At 57.5% G+C, this 19,180-nt stretch overlaps 1 protein-coding gene across 6 annotated transcripts in view; it reads right to left on the bottom strand.

Annotated features, from left to right (window-relative positions):
• The window catches only part of BCORL1 (BCL6 corepressor like 1), a 67,972-nt gene extending 49,280 nt beyond the window's left edge, over positions 1–18,692 (bottom strand). For 2 of the 6 annotated variants that reach the window (XR_014852142.1, XM_085059925.1), the window contains exons 1-11: positions 18,571–18,692; positions 11,162–11,300; positions 8,689–8,779; positions 5,870–8,437; positions 5,398–5,572; positions 4,869–4,949; positions 4,254–4,715; positions 1,688–1,917; positions 1,372–1,578; positions 1,127–1,293; positions 839–984 (exon numbers count right to left, since the gene is read on the bottom strand). Coding sequence is in view for 4 of the 6 variants with exons in the window: in XM_085059925.1 (XP_084916051.1) it covers positions 839–984; positions 1,127–1,293; positions 1,372–1,578; positions 1,688–1,917; positions 4,254–4,715; positions 4,869–4,949; positions 5,398–5,572; positions 5,870–8,437; positions 8,689–8,779; positions 11,162–11,247 (4,213 nt within the window). In the remaining 2 variants the exon portion in view is untranslated. Of the gene's footprint in view, positions 1–35; positions 642–838; positions 985–1,126; positions 1,294–1,371; positions 1,579–1,687; positions 1,918–4,253; positions 4,716–4,868; positions 4,950–5,397; positions 5,573–5,869; positions 8,438–8,688; positions 8,780–8,997; positions 9,264–11,161; positions 11,301–14,080; positions 17,461–18,570 lie in introns of those variants that run through there. The other 4 variants (XR_014852143.1, XM_085059928.1, XM_085059926.1 and 1 more) reach the window with 4 other exon arrangements.
• Between the last annotated feature and the right edge of the window lie 488 nt (positions 18,693–19,180).

Below are 19,180 nucleotides of genomic sequence, written 5' to 3'. Positions count from 1 at the left end.
CTAGAGAGGGAAAACTGAGAGGGTTAATGGCTCAAACCATCATCCTGGTGTGCATATCCACAGATCCAGGGGGAGCTGCTTCACCCCTGCTGCTTTTCCCACTTGGGCATTACAGCAAAAGCTAAGCCATGGCTGCAGGAAGAGTGTCCCCACTCAGGAGGGGGTACCACCCCAGGCCCCCAATCAGAAAATGAGAGATGAAAAGAGAAAACAGACAGTGTGAAGTGGCTTGGAAAGAAAGATTCTTAGAGCACTCCTGAGTTCCAAATCTGTTTGAGTAGTTGAGCCTGGAGGAGCTCACACAGGCTGTGGGCAAACAGTTTTTTCAGCACTGGAGATTTTCTGTCTTGTCTCTGTCTGGGAATCACTTCTGGCTGTCCCTTCCTTGCTGTTGCTGACAAGCCACAACACTTGTCTTGCGTGTACACAAATGGCACCAAACACAGCCATAGGGATCCAAAATGGCCCTTTCTGCCAGCAGCAGCATTTGCGCAGGGATCTTCTCACATAAAAGGCGGTGTTTTTTGGCAACAAAAATCTGTTCACTTAGGCAGTAGAACCAGAGACTGTGGAACAGCATCTCCAAGCAGAGCACTGTCTTTAATTGTGTGACCATAGCACCGCTCCTTGCACACTGAAAACTGAAAAGTGACTTTTTTCTACAGGAAAGAGATGCAATTCTATAATTAAAGTCTGGGTAGCAAAAACTTGTTTGTGTGACATGACAGAGCTAAAGGCTGAGTCATCTTCTGCTCAAGCCCTTTGACATACAGATTTGGCCATGTACGTTGCCAGAGGGGAAGGACAGGAGCACTGTGACCCCAGGACTAGCACCTACCACAGAGGAAGCGCTTCATCACATCGCTGGTGGCCAACTTCACTGCTGTCTGCCCAGAGTACGTGGCCAGAGTGGGATCAGCACCATAGGAAAGGAGAAGCCACATGGTTTCCAGGTTATCATTCGCTACTGCATCATGGACAGGCCTGCAAGGGCAGAAGCAGAAAGAGACTGGCAGCTGGCTAAAGAAATGCTCTGGTTTGGGTTAAGATCATTTAGGGATGACCCACCTGAAGAACCCATCCTGCTCCCTCACCCCACACTAGCCTGGTGTGCCCCCCAGCTCACCTGGTGCCATCCTGGGCGCTGCAGTTGACATTGGCGCCGTGCTGGAGCAGGATGTGCAGGATGTCGATCCAGCCACGCGCGCAGGCCTCGTGCAGGGCTGTGTACCCTGCGTTGTCGTGGTGGTTCACATCACTGCTCTTCTTCTGCAGGCAGTACAGCACCACATCCTGCACAACAAGAGCATGGCTGTGACAAGCAGCCCAGGTGGGGCAGCAGGAGCACATGCAGGAGGGCACAGGACTCACCTTGTAGCCCAGGCGAGCTGCTCGCTGCAGGAGTGTTTCCCCTGCGTTCTTGTTCACAATCAGCCGCCGAGCTCCAGGAGGAACATTCTGGGCTGGGGGCAATTCAGGGGAACTCCCCGGGCTGGCCCGATGGGACTTACAAACTGTCCACAAGTCCTGGGGCTTCTTCGGAGAGCACATTTTAGGCTGGTTGCAGCAGCCTTTCCCCTGGGAAAGAAAGGAATATAGCTCCTTGGCACATGTGGCCATGACTCATGGGAGTGCCCTTCTCCCTCTTCTCCCCATCCCGTGTTTCCATCATCCATTCAAGCCATACCTTCCCCTCATCACAGATCCCTGCCAGGTGTTTGGTTTTACATTTGCGTTTTCCTGATGGTTTCTCCAGCTCTTCTTGGACAGGAGAGCTGTCGGAGTGCTCCAGGAAGAACCCATTCCGAAAGTCCGTCCGTCCTTGAGATTTCTGGGGAGATGGGGATAGCCTGCTCCTCAGCTGTAGCTCTGTGCCTTTGCCCTTCCCAGACTCCTTCTGCTTCCGGTGTCTACAATCTAAAGGGGAAATGTGAATGAGGAGCTTTTGTAGATCACTCAGACCTCTGCCACCAGCAAGACAAGCTGCCCATCTCTGAGAGCTGCACAGAAATCAGAGAGGCTGTGGCTGCCCGATCCCTGGAAGTGTCCAAGGCCAGGTTGGACAGGGCTTGGAACACCCTGGTCTAGTGGACAGTGTCCCTGACCACAGCAGGGAGTGGAACTGGATGAGCTTTAAGGTCTCTTCTAACCCAAACCATTCTGGACTCTATGGCCTGAACCTCACAGTGCAGGTGCCCCAGGGATGAGGCAGCCACAGCTTAGCTGGGCAACCTGTGCCAGGGCCTCACCCCTCTCACAGGGAAGAATTTCTTCCTTTTATCTAAGAAATGGAGTCCCTCAAGTCCAGCTCTCTCTGCAGCTTTGGGCATTTTGTTTGGAAAAAAACATTTCCTTTCTAGGTGTGGATCTGGGAGATATCCAATGGGTTGGTTCATGGGACCAAGACGATAAACTCCAGTAACAAAACTTGACAACTCTTAGGGATACTGCTGCTTCCAGTGCCACGGTAGGTTTTGTAGATCTCCAGGAGCAGCATCTTCAGACTCCATGCTATACTGAAACTCTGAATTCTCTATGTCAAGCACCACACATAATTTCCACTTAAGTCAAATTATTGCTACAAAGTGGGGATCACAAAATTTGTACAGAAAAACAAGTTCAGCCAAGATATCATGGCAGAACCACAAATAAAATCTCAAAGCCAGCACAGCTTGGGTACTGTCATGCTGTTCTGGTCTGCATACCTCAGGAAAAATGGAGTTGGAATGGGAAAGGCAACTAAAATGATGCAGGGGTGGAGATACCGCCCTGCAAGAGAGGCTGGGAATACTCAGTGTAGGATCAGAGAGCAGAACGTGGAGAAGGATGTGACCAAAATTTGCAAAAATCCTGAAAGGGTGGATCAGCTGAATGAAGGAATCCTGCTCACCCAATCCTGTAGCATGAGACTTACGGAAACTCCATGAAATGAGTAAGAGATCAGTTAAAAAGAGACAGAAGAAAGGACTTTGCACAGCACGGAGAGAATGTCAGGACTCCACTGCCACTGGAGGTGGCTCCAGGCCACAACTTGTGAATCCAAATTACAGCAGGTCCCCTATCCGAGGGCTGAGTAAACAGCCCCTGAGGGAAATTGGACAGACAGACAGATATTCTTAACATATGTGGTAAAGCTGCTAGGCAAACCCTCTTGAATACTGCTGCACTCAAAGCTCCTTCCAGGCTCCTGTACAGAACAGGAAGCATCCTGAGAATGCCCATGAGTTGCCGAGACTTGAAACTTTGTTCCTGGTCTGACAGAGGCTCCCAGACATGGCAGGATAGTGTAACACTGTGCTGGAGCAGATATAACACTGGGAGAACAGCAGCCACCTTTGCTCCCCACAGCATTACAGCAGCACCTCCACCTCTCCTGAGAAGTGCCAGTCAGAGCTCAGATGTGGCAGAGGGAAACAGGGCCTTGTCCACCTCATGCCCTCCAAGAGCACAGCCCAAGCATGTGGAGGGCTGGCACAAATGCTGCCCATGACAACTTTCCCCCCAAAGTCACCTGTGTGAACCTGGATACAGCTACGAGCCACTGTGCACCGCTGGACAGATCCCAGAGCCTCATCTGTCCCTGCACAGGGAGAGAACCGCAGGGACTGCTGCCCTCAGGGACAAGCTCATCACAAATTTAGGTTTCACAGATGGTCTGGCAGTGGCAGGGGAAGGTGTAGAAGTGGCAGAGCAGAAGTGGGCACAGATGGGCACAGAGTGTTCCTCCTCACACCTGCAAACCACAGAGGGGGTTCCCCCATCACTGCACCCTTGCTCATCCTCTCACCCTCATGCTCCCTGGTGCAAGTCTGCAAGTTGTTCTCATAAAGCAAGACAAAGCCAAGAGCAGCCCAGTTGAATCGGGATGGCTCCACATCCCCCCACGTTAGCTGTGAATGCTGAGCATGGCTCCCAGGGGCCCTGCTTGTCCAGAAATATTCCACTGTGCTACCTCATTCCATTCTCGTTTTCCCATGCCCTCTGTCTTAATCCAAGGGTAAGATCAGTGTCTAATTAGCCACATAAATCGCTGTTTACTGCTCCAGAATTTACTGTAAATGTTTTTGAATGAAGAGCTGTTTGATTGAAGCAGCCCATGCTGTGGCCACCAAGTCATTAAAAGTGAGGGAGTTTCATAATTACAAAAAAAAAGCCCTGATAACCAAATCCCCCAAAAATTCCACATGTAACAAAACAAAAAATTCCCATGCTGGTCTCCAGTTTAGTACCAGAACCCCCTTCCCAGATTGTACCTGCTTTGGATTTCCGCCTTCGGTGGGGATATCCCACTTGCTCCTCCTCCCGCTCAGTCAGATATTCCCCTGTCTGGTATTTCCGACTTTTCTGCCGTCTCCTTTTCTTCCTTTTGATGTGGCCATCCTCTTCCTCCTCCTCTTCCTCCTCATTGGGCTCCCACAGCTGCCTGGGTGATTCTGCTCTCCAGGGCAGCTCCCGGGTCCTCCTTGTGTGACAGCTGCTCCTCTCAGACACAGACCTGTCCCTGTCCCTGTGGCTGTGGCAGCGGGAAGTCCTGTGGGATTTGCGTAGCTTGCGATGTTTCAAGGATGTCTCCTCCTCCTCCTCCTCCTCCTCCTCCTCCTCCTCCTCCTCTTCCTCCTCCTCCTCTTCCTGATCCTCCTCCAACAATGGTAAAATCTCCTGACCACTCACATCACACTCTCCTGTCACACCAGCAGAAGAGCCAGCAATGCTTCCTGCAAGAAGTGGGATTTCTAGCTAACAAAAAGCCAAGAGGATCCACAAGGCAAAGCCTCAAAGCAGGACAAAATGCAGGGACAAGGCCACATGAAAAGGGAATGCTCCCAGTCCAACCAGGACTGTCACCAGGAGCCCAAGCACCAACTCACCCGACTGACTGCGCGTCCGGCTGCTCAGCACCACTGGAATGAAATCCCGAAAGTTGTTCTTGGGCTTCTTCTCCAAGTAACCTGTGAGGAAAACCAAGCCTTGAGAAAAGAGATCACAGACCTGTGATGTGGAAAGGGCAGCGCAGTGTCCCCATAGCAGGGGTTGCTGCGATGGGACAAGGCTTTAAAGAAGAGGTTGGTTTCGATTTGATATAGGGAAGAAGTTTTTGACAATGAGCATGGTAAAACACTGGCACAAGTTCTCCAGAGAGGTGGGGGATGCCTGGAGACATCCAAGGACAGCTCCGACAGGGATTGGAGTGAAAGGTGCCCCTGCCCATGGCAGTGGGTGGAATAATATGAGCTTTAAGATCCCTCCCAACCTTCTCCATTCTGCAAGTGTGATCATGGTGCAGCTCTATTTTGGATCCCAACCCAGCTCCAGAGGCCATTAGGCTTCAGGGGAGCAGCAGTTTGGCCCCTCAGGCAGCCTGACTCTGCAGGAACCCACTGCCATTCCCGAGAGTACCTTCCTCGTGGCTGTCTCTGCGGTGAGCCGGAGATGGGCACTCAGTCTTCGCTGGCCTCCTACGCTTGCGCTTTACCCTGAGGCTGTTGTGATCCGTGATGGCACCCAGGCCGCCTCGGCCTTCCCGTACTTCCCGCTTGCCAAGCTCATGCGGATTGTCATGGTGTTTTTGCCACTGTGAAGGGAGAACACAGGCTGAAGCTGTAGCTTCCGACTGACTGAGCTGGAGCACTACAGAAAGGACAAAACTCTATCCCTACTGATTTCACTGGTGCCCTCCAGCGGTTTTGACGCTCCAGATCCATTTTTGCCCTGGACAACCTGCAGCACAGGTATATTCCCCCGCAGCCAGGCAATGCCCATGAGCACAGGTAGAAAGCCCTGTGCCCTCAGCTGTCTCCCCATGAGAGCTCCCTCCTCTCCTCCAGCCCCATCTCCGCCTTGACCCAGAGTCCCAGCTCATTCCACGCACCTTCCGCCCATGCATGCTCCGGTTTCCCGATTTGCTTGGGGACTCCTCGCCATCCTGGCCTTGGCACTTCAGTCTCTTGTGGCCCTGCCTGGTGTCCCCATCATGCTGCCGCTTGGCCTTGCAGCGTGTGCTGCCCTCTTGCTTGATTTGCCCCATTCCTTTGAGCTTGGCCTCGGCAAAGGCCTGGGGAGCCGCTCCGGCCCGCAGGCAGGTCACAGATGGAAAGGACACATCACACTCCACTCGCTCCTTCTTGACCCTGCACAGATCCACCTGCTGCACACATGGAAGGGGCTCCGTGGCTGGTGGCTCCTGGGAGCCCTCGCAGCCCGGCTCCTTGCGCTGGCCATCTGTGGGCACCTCTGGCACCATCCGCAGGCCCTGCTGCCCACCTGTGGGCAGGTCATGTGACAAATACGCTGCTAAAACTTGTTTTTTGAGTTTTGCATCTGACTGTTTGAGGCTACAGCTCCCCTGGGGAGTCTCAGTCTGTGTGTTGCCCTCCTGACTGGAGTCAGCCTCTGGCTGAGTGCACTCCTGACTCTTTGGAGTGCTGTCCAGTTTCCCCTTCCCCCCTTTCCCATCCAAAGCGCTGGTCTGGATAGCTGGACCTGCCTCCAGTGGGGCCGGGTTGGCCGGCTCCTCGTAGGGCTTGGGCAAGGCCCGGCAGCTCTTGCTCTTGGCTACAGCATCCTGTTCCTGAGGCGGGAGCCGGGGCAACCCCTCCGGCAGGCTCTGGGCAGCTGCGCTGGGCTCGGCGGGCTGCACACTTGGGAACGCCGGGAGCTCACCTGCCCCAGCTGGCTTGCAGGGGCTGCTCTGGTTCGGGGGCAGCTGTCCTGCCGTGGAGATACCAATGGAAAGCAGCGGGGTTTGATGGTAGGGAGACCAGCCTAGAGGCAGAAGCTGAGGATTGGAAGGTTTTCCATTGACGGGGCATCGTGGGTACACACTTCCTTGGATGGGATTCCAGGTGGTGATGTCCTTGGACTGACACAAAGGAGCTCCTGAAGCAACTCTGCCATGAAGAAGTCTCCTGGCAGGATCCTGCTGTCCTTCTGTGCTGACCTGGTTGGCTTTCTTCCCACAGGGTACACCGGCACCGTGGGGCTCGCCCTGGTCAATGATGGAGATGGGCTCCTGCTTGGGCAGGTGACGTGGGTCCCTGCTGAGGCTCATGCCAGGGTCCTTGCTGAGCAGCAGTGAGGCTGGCACCGGGTTGGCAACACCAACATAAGTGCCGGGAATGGTGCTGATGAGTGTGGTGTTCTTCACCCAGGAGCCCTGTTCGCCGTTGCGCAGGAACTCAGGAAAGATGACCAAGGGCGGGGTGGTGCCGAGGCACGAGGTGACACTGCTGCCCGCAGCCTGTGCTGCACGCTGGGACTTGGAGAGGACGGTGGTGAGCAGCGCTTTGCCGCTGGTGTGCACAGGGGTGAGGATGGGCATGGGGGGGGTCTTGCGCTGGCTGGATGGAGGCAGTTTCTGGCGGTTGGATTTGGAGGAGAGATCAAGAGGCATCTCACTGCACTCTGGGGATGAGACCATTTCACGCTCCAGCTGGGGAGGGGATTTCAGAGGAGACAGGGAAGTGGCAGCCCCCGGTGCATGTGGCTCGGGAGCTGCTGGGGCTCTGGCCTGCACGGCAGTGCCAGAGGAGGGAGCAACGCTCCCACCCGGTGCTGCTGGTGGAGCCTGGCTGGAGGGCAGGGATGGGCCAGCACTGGACAAGGGAGAGCTCTCAGACACAGCCTGGGCACCGCTTCCACCTGAGGGCGGTGGGCAGCTGAGCTGATTCACCTCCACAGACACCACTTTGGCATCCGAAGCCAAGGGCCTGGTGACAGAGAAGGTGTAAGGGTAGGAACGCAGCTCTGGGGAAGCGATAATGCCTGGAAGGCAACGCTCGTGCAGGTAGGAAGGCAGGACAGGGAGGGTGAGGGTGGAGGAGACCCCCAGGGTGGCTGGGAGTGTGGCCACACTGAGCGGCTGCCCACAGCTGGGCGGGGGGATGTACACCAGTGACTGGCTCGGGCTCAGCACAGCCCCAGCCTGGAAGGACAGGGGCAGCTTTTGCATAGCAGGGGCCTGAGAGGGGGGGAAGCAAACCCTGTTCAATGTGAAGGTGGCGGGAGTGGAGGCAGAGGTGTTGCAGCTGGAGACAACCACAGACAACGTCCCTTCTGCCAGCACACCTGGCCCTTGTGCTGCAGTGCTTGGGGGGGCTTTCTCGTTCCCAGCAGGCTCACTCGCTGGAGCCACGGAGCAGGCTGGGGCAGCATCAGCCTGCTTGTCGCTGGGAGGATCTGCCGGTGTCCAGGCAGCATCAGCACCACTGCTCTCCTGCTCCACAGCTCTGGGGGTTGCTGGCTCCTGCCCTCTGCCATCCCCCTGAACTGCCAGAGGGCCCAGGGCATCATCTGTCACAGTCTTTCCCACACGCTCCGGGTTTGGGTTGGGATCAGATGGCTGCTCCTCCAGTTTGGGTCCAAGCTTTTTCTCCACCTTGCCATCAGCATCCAGCCCCTGGGCACTGCTGCCACCACTGCTGACTGCTGTGAGCTCCACCTGCAACAAGAATGGAGAAGGTGTTTCCAGCAGCTGTGCAAGTGGTACCCAGGGAAGGAGGAAGGATCTGCCCACTCAGAACACAGAGGCAGAAGCAACAAACAGCCCTGCCCAAAGGAGAGCACAGCTTTGCCTTACTGCATCCCTCTCAAGAAGGAGCCCATGGAATCCATTAGGGAAAATGCTCCTGCTTGGCTTATACCATTAGGGAATGGCCTTCTTGGACTCAGCTGTGCAAGCAAAGAACTCACCTCGGAAAGGCTGCTGCTGACACAAAACTCCTGAGATCCCAAGTGCTGGGAGTTGCTCGTTTTAGACTCCTCATCAGAAATGGGGGCTCTCCTAGGTGAGGAAGAAGACACAGCATTATGAAACCCCAAAATACCCTCACAGCATCCCACCCCTCCCTGTCCTCATGTGGGACAGTGGAGCAGCTTTGCACCTTCCTCACCCATGGCCACCCAGCCTCACCACGGGCCAGCCCAACCTTCTCCAGTGTCACAGCCTGGTGCCATGCACCTACTCCTGCCCCCTCAGTTTCCCATTATATCCCACCACACCTTTCCATCCTCCCGTGAGTCTCATCCTGCTTGTCTCTTCCTCCACAGGCACCTCCTCATTCCCATTCCTCCTGCTTGCTCCCTGCCCCAGGACCTCCAGCCCAACCTAGCTACCAGTGGGGATCTCCCTCCGGTGCCAAAGCTCTCAGGGCTCAGGAAGCCTGGACAGGAGCAGTGGATGTCCATGACCATCCTGATGTGCCATGTTTTGCTGGTCAGCATGTCTGGACCCTTTGTCTCTGGAATGTGATTCCTCAGTGGAAAGCCTGGATTCAGGACAAGGACTGTGACCTCCTCGGGACACTCCTTCCCTGTTGGTATTCACCAGACAGCACTTCCCTGGTGTTTCAGGAACATTGGGACAAACTGCTGGTGCCAGGACAAAACAGATCAAGTTTGGATTCTGTTGATGACATAATTTTGGCTGAATTTGCTCCCTACATCCTGGGCTTTCACAATAGTCACAGACACAAGCTATGGGCACAAGATTTGTCTCTGGGCTCTGCACCCCCAGTGCTGGGACCCCAATACATAGCTCTAGCACGAGGATTCCACTCTGGGCTGCCTCAGCTCTGGGACTCTGCTCCATACCCCCAGTGCCAGGAACCTGCTCCATATCCTCTGCACCACGACGCTGCTCTGTTCCCCCGTCATTGGAACGCTGCTCCGGGCTGCCTCAGCCCCAGCGCCGGGACCCTGCCTGGGGCTGTTTCCGTGCCATCCACCCAGCCCGGTCGGTCCCTTCAGGGGCTCCCGCGTTCGCAGGGATCCCCGGCCCGCCCGTCACAGGCCGCGGGGCACGGATGGCAGCCGGGGCCGAGCCGCCTCAGCGCAGCCGGCGGCGGGGGGTGAGCGATCGAGAGGCCGGAGCGGGAGGGGGTCTCGAGGGTCCCGAGGGTCCCGGGTCCGGTGCGGTCGCCTCGGAGCCGGAGCGGAGCGGGGCCGAGCGCAAGGGGGCGCCCGAGCGCAGCCGCCCGCCCGCCCGCGGCCCCGCGGGGTCCGCCCGGGCACGGCACTCCCGGCGCTTCCCGGAGATTCCTGGCGCTTCCCGGCCCGCAGCTCGCCCGCCGCTCGCCCGCCGCTACCCGCAGAGGCGGCGGGAGTCCCCTGCCCAGCTCCCCTCGGCTGCCCCGGGGCAGCCCTGAGGGCGGCGCGTGGTCTCCGCCCAGCCCTGCCGGAGCTCCTCCCGGGGGCAGTGCGTGATGCCACCCGCAGAGACGGTGCCCAAGCGGTGCCCGGAATGAGATGGGAATCAGAGACGGCAAAGCGCCCGGCCGCAGCTCCCCGCCCTGCCCAGACACCTCAAAATTTGACGTCTATTGTAAGCTCGGAGCAGCGCCGAGAGGCTCGGCGGGTATCGCCATCGCAGCCCTTATCTGCGGGACACAGGGCGCCCAGCAGTGCTGCGGGCGGCAGATCAGCTTTGCCCAAGCCAGAGCTGGGGCTCGTCCCTGCCCACCGCTGTTGCACCGGCCTCGGGGGATGCCCGCCAAAACCCTCGGCACTCTCGGCCAGGAAGGACAGCCACATGCTGCCTCTGTGCACATAAAACTTCCCTGGCTTTGGCAAACGCATGGAACAGACACGGCGGCCTTCAGGAAGCCACAAACTAGGCGGTTCTGAGAACAAGACCCCTGAGCCACAGGAATGAACAGGCAATGCAAAGCCACAGAGCTTGGCTTGATCGATCCTGTCTCCCAGCCACTAATCCTCCCTAATCTCCTGTTTGGTGGCATGTCACAACTCTCCCATCTGATCATTTGGTTGGCACAAACCCTGCTGGGACACCAAAAACTTTTAATTCAAGCTCCTTCCCTTCCTTGGCCATTGAGAGCACAGGTCTGGTGAAGCTAATAGCACATGCAGACAACTTGGCCTCATCACCATAAAAGCTGTGGGGGCAACATACTACACATGGGCAACAGCTCCTCTGCCGAGACCTCCAGCACACTTCTCACTGGAGCGTGGGACATGGGGACCCTCTTGGAATGCCATCATATCCTATATATCCAACTCCTCTCTGTGGCTCATTTGCACCTCAGGCCATTTTAGACCCCAGTAAAAAGGGACTGACTCAGCACCAGCTCCCTTCTCACAGCCTCTCCAGATCCCTAACTGGCTTTCTCATCCCTCCTTTCCCCTGCCTGTTGCCCACGCACCTCACCTCTCCTCGTTGAGGCCGCACATGCGAATCCGCTCCGTGCTGGTCCAGTTGTGCACCCCGCTGTAGAGAGGTGCCGTAGAGATCATGACAGCTGTTCCTCACCCTCTGGGACCTGCTGGGGCTCGAGGGGCCACTCTGCCTGCAAAAGGGAAACAGAGGGTTGGGAACTCTCCCCAGGATGATCGATTCAACCGTGCTTCTGGAAAACTCATCCCCAGCTTTGCTGCCAGGCAGATGGGGAACAACGCCCTGGGATGCCATAGGTCTGGAAGAGGGCTAGGACGAATTAGCAGTGTCTTTGGACAGAATCCACTGTCCACTCATCCTCTCATTAAACAATGTTATTGCCAAAAAGCCACTGGCTACCCTGAGAATTTCACACAAGTGTCTTCACACACTCATACATCGTTTGAAACGCTCCCCCCACTTTTCTTCTCCCTCCAGAAGAACCTCCAGCACCAGAAGATGCCAGGCAGAGCTGTAGAAGGTGAAGGTCTTTTACAGCACTGAAACTTCAAGGCTGCACAGGACTCTCCTAAAGTAGCCCATGGCAGGTCTAGGGGCAAAGCTTCAAAGGAGGGTCTCTCCTCAACTGAGGGACCCTGGAGGGAGCAGAGGTTTGCCAATGGTGCTGCCAAGGGTTTATGCCCTCCTTCCATGAAGAAGGTGCTGGTTTTCTTTGGAGTTACAGGTGGAAAACATGAGGGAATCCAGAGATTTGGGAGCATCCACGAGGCACTGTCAGCTGGGTGGAGCTTTCAGAGGAGAGCATTGCAGCCAATTGTGCAGCGCTGGGTGTCGGAGCATTAAGAAGCTCTGCTGCTCCAGGGAAAAGGCAGAGGAGGAAGAGAGGATCTCCTGTGCTAACAAGTGGACTCAGCCAAACCAAGCAGGATTGACTGCAAAAGGGAGAGAAATGCTGTCGAGGAGGTTCAGGGAAATACTAAGCCCTGGAGGTAAAGCAGGCACAGAGCCACGGCAACGCTCTCAGTGCAGTGGTGGGAGTGGGAATTAGCTGGAAGCAGCACGTGATCCCAAATCTCTGTCGGTTGTCTTTTCCCTGACAAACTCCTGGCGACATCAGCTCTGCACGGGACAAGCAGCAGCTTGTGACATGAAAAGAGCCACACAGGGACCTGCCGGCCAACAGCTCGAGGGACAAGCCATGGGACTGAGCAGCTCCTCTGAATGCAGCTGCTGCTGGGTGTCCTTGCCACAGCCTGAACGTGCCAGTGGGGATCCTCCGGAGAGGAAAAAAGGGCCAAGCAGACGGGAGAAACGGGGGCAAGGCAGCTGGTGTGCCAAAGAGAAAGCAACGGACCCATCTGCACGTACAAGGGCACAAGTGAGCAAACAGTGTATGGAAATCAGAGGTCGGGGGAAGAGGAGAAACCTGCTAAAAACACACTCTGTGAGACAGGAGAAATCCTCAATAGTGATGGGGGAGACGGGCAGACGCCGAGGCAGAAAGCAGGGTCATACCCAAAGAGAACGAGGTGGCTTGGAGCAGGAAGGGGAGGAGTCTTTCGATGCTTGGAGAGAAATGCAACATAAAGGAAATAGGGGAACAAACAATCTGCGGGGATTTCACCATCTTAGGCTAAACTGAAAGAAGGGGAGGAGGAAGGTTCTGCCCCCAAGCACAGCAGCAGGACAGAGGTTTCAGGAGGAATCAAAAGGGACCTTCTGTGCAGTAGGGGAAGGGGATGCGTGTGGCTGCACGATGTGGAGCTGGGGACAAGCAGAGATCAGGCATGACCCCAGAATAGGTCTGGCAAGGGAGGAGTGATAACAGGGTGCTACGAGGAGCAGGGAGAAACAGCACATTTGGAGTGCTTGAGTAAGAGCTGGTCAAAAGAGCCAGCATGAGGAGAGCTGGGAGGACACAGCAACAGAGATCAACACTGTTTCGTGGATTCTTGGCCTCTGTCCTCTACGGACAAGGTGGGACACATGCCAAAGACAGGCATTTCGCAGGGAACGAAGAACAGAAAAGAATCCAGATATGAATTCAGAGAAGGAATAAAACAGGGGCCAACCACCAGATGTGGGTTCAAGCACAAACCAGTGGAGCAACAGCATCCTTAAGAAGGCAGACCAGGAAGTTTATTGGGAAATGTAGGGATGAGCAGCCTCCCGACACAACACTGAACCAGAAAGGGCAACTGCAGCCTCCCTGGGTCAGAAGACTGTTAGCCGAGTCGGCACAAGGAAACTGAGCAGATCTCCCATCTACACTGGTGCAGCTGGAAGCGACATTAAAGGGATGTAATTAAACTCATAGGAAACCCTTGGAGAACACAACTAGGGCATGGCTTCACATGCCTGTCTTCGAGCAGAAGAAGCTGTTGAGAAACTGTTGAAGCACTTCTCTCCCCTCACCCCTTCAGTCATGTTGCTGAAGCCCTGCAGTATCCCAGTAAACTTGACCAGGGAGTTGATCTCTGTTTAAAACCCTTTTTCCTTTTTTTCCTGGCTGGACTGCTTTTAACCCATACCAGCTCCTAGATCAGCTTCACCAAGAGGGAGAGAGGGCACAGCCTGGCACAGACTCTACTTAATCCACAACGTCTGCCAAAGGAAGTGTATACAAAACCACAGTCTTATTTTGATTTAGCTAAATAGGTGCTCAGCCAATTCTAATTAACGCCAAAGAAAACGAGTTTAGAATGAAGTAAGAACATCGAGGCATTCTGCGTGGGGAAGCTCATACAGTATTAAAGCACCTTCACCTCCCAAAACAAAATGTGCCCCAACAGCTGTGAGCAAGGAAGGTGCTGAACATGCTCACTGCCAATGACAAGCTCTCGGAGAGGTTTGCCGTGAAACTAATATGGTGAATTAAAAGAAAAGGGGATTTTGTTCATTAAGGCAATACATCTCATAGTTTTGAAAAGGAAACAATGCTACTCTACAAACCTGCCTCTTCCAGGCTCCAGGAAAAGCAAAGCAGATGTGTTCCTTGCAGTGAAAGCTTGCTTTTACTCAGGTTAGCGATGACTTGGCTACACATGGAAGCTCCCTTGGATTAAGTCAAGAAATTACTCTTCTGAAATACTGCTGTACAGTGATGAAAACAAGTTTCCTGAGATGAAGTTCTTCAGGAATGGATATTTTTTAACCATTATCTCTACACAAATCCTTCTCGCAATGAAAACCCAGCAGTGCCAAGACAACTATCATTTCAGGGCAGGCTGAGCCAGGGTTCCAGGACAGGCTCCGGCATTCACCTACCAGCTCGAATTGCTGACAAGAATTAAGCCGATGCCATCTCCATCCTGACCCCTGTTAAACCCTGTCTGTTCCCTGGCACTTGGGGATCCCAGCCTGAGCTGCCTGAAGTGAGGCTGCCTAATTGTTTCCTGCAGCATGCCCCTCACACTCATACCTCCCACCCCAGCATTAACGCAGCAAAAGGGTTGCAAAGTAGATTCTGAAGCCATCCTGCCGCAAGCCACCTTCCTCTTCCAGTGACAGTGATCCCTTGGCCTGATCAGGTCCCTGACCTCAGCTCCTCAAGTGCTCACATTGGCAAACACGTAAAGCAACTTCTTGGGCTGGCACCAGCCTGCCAGTCACGGATAGCCAAGGGTTTGCTTCTCACTGGGGAGTTTGGTGCTGTTGGTGTTTACCCTCACAGATGTTGCAACCACGTTGCCGCCCGGTCTAACTCACTTTGATCAGATTAACCAGAGCCATGACTTCCTACAGCATCCACCTTACAGCACCTGCAGTGGAACCAGGCCTACCAGTGCTGGAAGGGGGCTTTTCCCTGCTCCTCCCAGTGATAGCCTGTGTCAATCACTTCTCTACAGTGAAAACCCATCCCTCTGTAGGACCATGCTGCCTTGATCCACCAAAAGAGGCTTTCCATGTATTTTTCTGCTCTGTGTATTTCCAGCTACTAAAACCACTTGGATTTCAAGGCGCTTACCCTTCCTCTTCTCCATGCCAGCTAAACACCAAGAGATGGACACCGTCCCACTGCACTCCACCTAGGCAGGTGTGAGATGACAGGTACTGAAACACCAGCAGCCAGTCTCCTCAACCCCTGCAGCACAAGGATTCTCTCTGCCTGGGCTCTGGGCAGGCACATCATCCCCAGCCTAGGTGGGAGAGCACTGAGCAAAGACCCAACAACAAGCAGCACTGCGCTCCACTGCTGGCAACAGGAGCACACCCGATGGCACAGGTTCACTGAAGGGAGAACATCAGCTTTGCCTTTCCCCCTGCATGAGTGGCAGCCATGGCATGAGCTGGCTCCAGGGATCTAACTGCAGGTCACTTGGTGCAGCTCAGCTGCTCCAAAGCCTTTATGGACACAGTAAATGCTGCCCAGTCGTGGTGCCCCGTCCACGCTGGCATTGAGTGGGCCAGTGGCACAGAGGAAGGAAAATGACTTCCCACCCTTGGAGTACGGAACTGAAGAAAGGCTACCACATCCCTTGGCAGCAGGAGATGGGGAGGATGCCATGGCTGCCCTCCCACAGCACCATGTGGCTCCTGTGGCCAGGGTACGCTGCGTAAGGCTGGGAGCAATGCACTTTGACCCTGGAAACACACCCGCAGGAGACACCTTTGAAACATTCATTCCCAGAGCAGCAAAGCCTGGAAGGGGGTTTTATCCCCTGGATGGCTACAAAATATAAAAGGAGGTCAGCTGCTGGAAACTTGAGTGAGATTTGGAGCTCTGAGTACAGCTGGCCACTTTGACAGGAGCGGGAGCAGCGGAATGAGGTGGGATGTGCCCTGCAGCTCTTCCTGAGGTCCAGTGGGCCAGAATGGAACAGTCTGCAGCATCAGGCAGGTCTCCTTCCCTTGCCACAGTTTGTTCACTTTGGCAATTCTTCGTTGCCACTAGTAACACAGGCAAGGATTTCTATTTGTTTTGATATGTGATGATCTGGTGTCCATTGGAGGTGCTGAGGGCTGGAGTGAGCACCAATCCCAAGCGCTGCCCATAGCACCTCGGCTCTGAGCACCGCTTTGGAAAACCCTGTGGAGTAAACCACTGGCAAAAAATGAAAAATTAAATCAAAAATTAAATAAGAAACCTATGACGGCCCTCTCACAGGACTCACAGTGGACACAATATGCAATGGGGGAAAAATTTAAACCAGAAAACTGGAAAAAAAGATAACAGTCTATCCTATGTTATGTTACCACTCGTGCAGAGGTCAGAAACTGTAAGAGAACAGACCAGGAATGACTAGAGTGGCACAAAATACAGCGAGGATGGGCCAGGCCACCTCTGGGGCTGTCTGGGCAGAGTGGTACCTGGCGAGGGCGGCCCCGAGCCGGGTTTGGTCCCCACTGCCTGCACAGCAACCCCGGCCGCTGCGGAGCTGAGCCAGGCTTTGCCTACACGCATTTGCTTAAGCTGATTTAAAGACACAGTAACACCACACGTAATTATAGATCCTCAGCACGATGAATTGGAAATAAAAAAGAGAAAATCCATCCCTATTTCAGGAAAAAATAAAAGTTTGCCCTACACTGGGCAGTGCTGTGAGAATTGGTCCCAGCTGCTGGACAACTGGTGTCACTAAACCCTGGCTTGTCTTCAACAAACAGGCTGTCCCCACTAAAGCCCACAAATGTTTAAGGATTCAAAAAGAGCCATTAAGGGATGATAACATTCCAAAATGCCTCTGACAAGGTGCACATCATCCAAAACCCCAAAATCAGAGCACAGCCTCCCACGCCTAGGAGGCCAGGCTGGTGCTCCAGAGCCCAGAGGTCCCAAGGACAGCTCTGAAGGCCAAACCCCGCTGGAGCCTGGGCTCTGACACCTGGAATGCACCTCTAGACCCAGGTGACAGCGATAGAGACAGTGTCCTCGACTGGCGCCACACAGCCTCCAGCCAGTGCTGGCACTGGGACTGCCTAAACCCGAAGGATGGTCAGGGCAATGGAAGCAGCAGAGTGGAAAGGGAAGGGAATGAAGGGAAGAGAAGAAAGGGAAGAGAAGGCTGCTGCAGACAGGGCCAAAAAGATGCAGAGGAGCTGCAAAGGGCACGGGATGCACCGGCCCTGTCCTGGCACTCATCCCCAGACTCCACGGGATGAGGGTGCTGGAGAGTGGATGCTCTGCGAGAGGAGAAACTCACTTCGTCTCTATTTTAGCCCGGAAGACGTTTTCCCGATGCTGATCTGAACCGGCCTCACCCAGCCTGGGACGAGGGCACCGATGTCGCTCGCCGAGGAGCCAGGACCCCTCCCGACACGCCGCCGCGGGAGGGTTAGTTTCCTCCCCGGTGAGGGCGGCAGGAAGCGCCGCCTCCCTCGCCCGGTCCTGCCGCTGCCCGGCCATCACCGTGGGCACGGGCGGGGGACCGGCCGCCCTCGCCGCCCCGCCCCGGGCGCCGGGGGGCGTCGGCACGGAGCGGCACCGCCCCGGCCCCGGCTGCAGCCCGCCCCAGGGCCGGGGCCGCGGGGGTTCCCCGGGCAAGTCCCCCGCCCGAGGCGCGGCACGTCCCGCTCCCGAACCCCGCGAGGCCGCGGCACGGCCCACGGCCCCGCGCCACCGCCGGGGCCCCACGGGGCAGGCAGCCCCCCTTACCCGGGACACGGCGGCCTCGCGGCCGCTTCACAGGCTTCGCCCCGCACCCCGTAGCCTCGCCGGGGGCTAGACCCCACCGTGCTCCCCCGCGCCGGCTCCTGCAGCCCCTGGCTCAACAGTTGCCCCTAGGGCCGCTCCCCGGCGGAGCGTCCCGCAGCCCCGGCGGCCGCGGCCGGGGCCCCGCGCTGCCACACCGGGGCAGCCCCGGACATGGAGGTGGCGGCGGCCGCGCTGCCCCCGGGGAGGGCTCTTCCGCCACCGCCTGGCACCCGGCCGGCAGGCACCCGCAGCCGAACCGGCCGCGGGCGCAGCGGCGGCCGGGGCGGGCTCGGGCCACGCCGCCAAACTCCACGAGCGCCCGGCGCCGCCGTCCCACCGCCGCCCCTGGAGCGCCGCGCTCCGCGGCCGCCCCGCTCCGCACCGCCCCGGGACCCCCCGCACCGCCCCGGCAGCGGCAGGTGCCACCGGTGCCGAAGCAGGAGCAACCGTGCCGGGAAGGGCAGCGGCACCGCCGCGCCGTCGCGGGGCGGGGAGCGGAGCCGCCGCCGCCTCCCGCTGTCCCCCGCCCGGCGCTGTCAGTGCCCGCCGCGCCCCCGCCGCTGTCCCGCCGCAGGACGTCGCCGTTCCCCCCGGCCCGCACACCGCCCCCCCCCACCGCCGCCCCCGGGGGTGTCCCGGGACCGTTTCCATGGAGATCCCGGCCGGACGGCGGGGAGGGGGGAGTCGGGCCACCCGCTCCCCCCTGCCTGCCCCGTGTGCCGTGGGTGCGGGGCGGCGCGGGCCCGGGGTGCCCGGGCAGCGGGGGCCGGGGTCCAGCGCGGGGCGGCGCGGGGCGGTGGGTACGCACCTGCTTCCCGAGGCAGGCGGGCGGCGGGGGGCGGCGGGCCGGGGCGGGCCCCTGCCCCAGGCGGCGGGTCGGACCCCGGGCGCTGCGAGCGGCGGTTCGGCGGCAGCGGCGGCGGCGGAGGAGACACTGGCAGCGGCAGCCGGAGTGTGAGGGCGAGAGCGAGCCGCGGCCGCGCGGGCTGCCGGGAGCCGTAGTCCGTCCGCCGTGGCCGGGAGCCGCCGAGCCGCCCCGCGGACTGCGGGTCCCGGCGTGCCGCGCGCCCCGGCCCGCGCGGGGGGGCCGGTCCGGAGAGGGAACGGGCGGGCGCGGGGAGGGAACGAGGGAGGGAGCGCGGGGAGGGAGGGAGGGGGCTCCGCGCCCGGCGCGGCCCCGGGAGGGGCGGGGGGGTGGGGGGGGGAGGCCGCCGCGCCCGGGGTTCGGCACGGCACGGAGCGGAGTGGCTCGGCACGGGGGGAGCCCAACGCACACACGCCCCGCACACACACACCCGCCCGACCCCGCACCGGGGCACCGGTTCCCACACCGGGGGGAGGAGAAGGATGGAGGAGGAGGAGGAGGCGGCAGCGGGGGCGGGAGCTCGCTCCACGCCTGGGCAGTGCCGGGCGCCCGA

This window comes from Lichenostomus cassidix, chromosome 4A (genome assembly GCF_008360975.1).
Source record: "Lichenostomus cassidix isolate B80296 chromosome 4A, HeHo_3.0, whole genome shotgun sequence".
NCBI classification, from domain to species: domain Eukaryota; kingdom Metazoa; phylum Chordata; class Aves; order Passeriformes; family Meliphagidae; genus Lichenostomus; species Lichenostomus cassidix.
The sequence above is the reverse complement of the archived record's forward strand: the minus strand, read 5'-3'. Positions and strand labels throughout refer to the sequence as shown.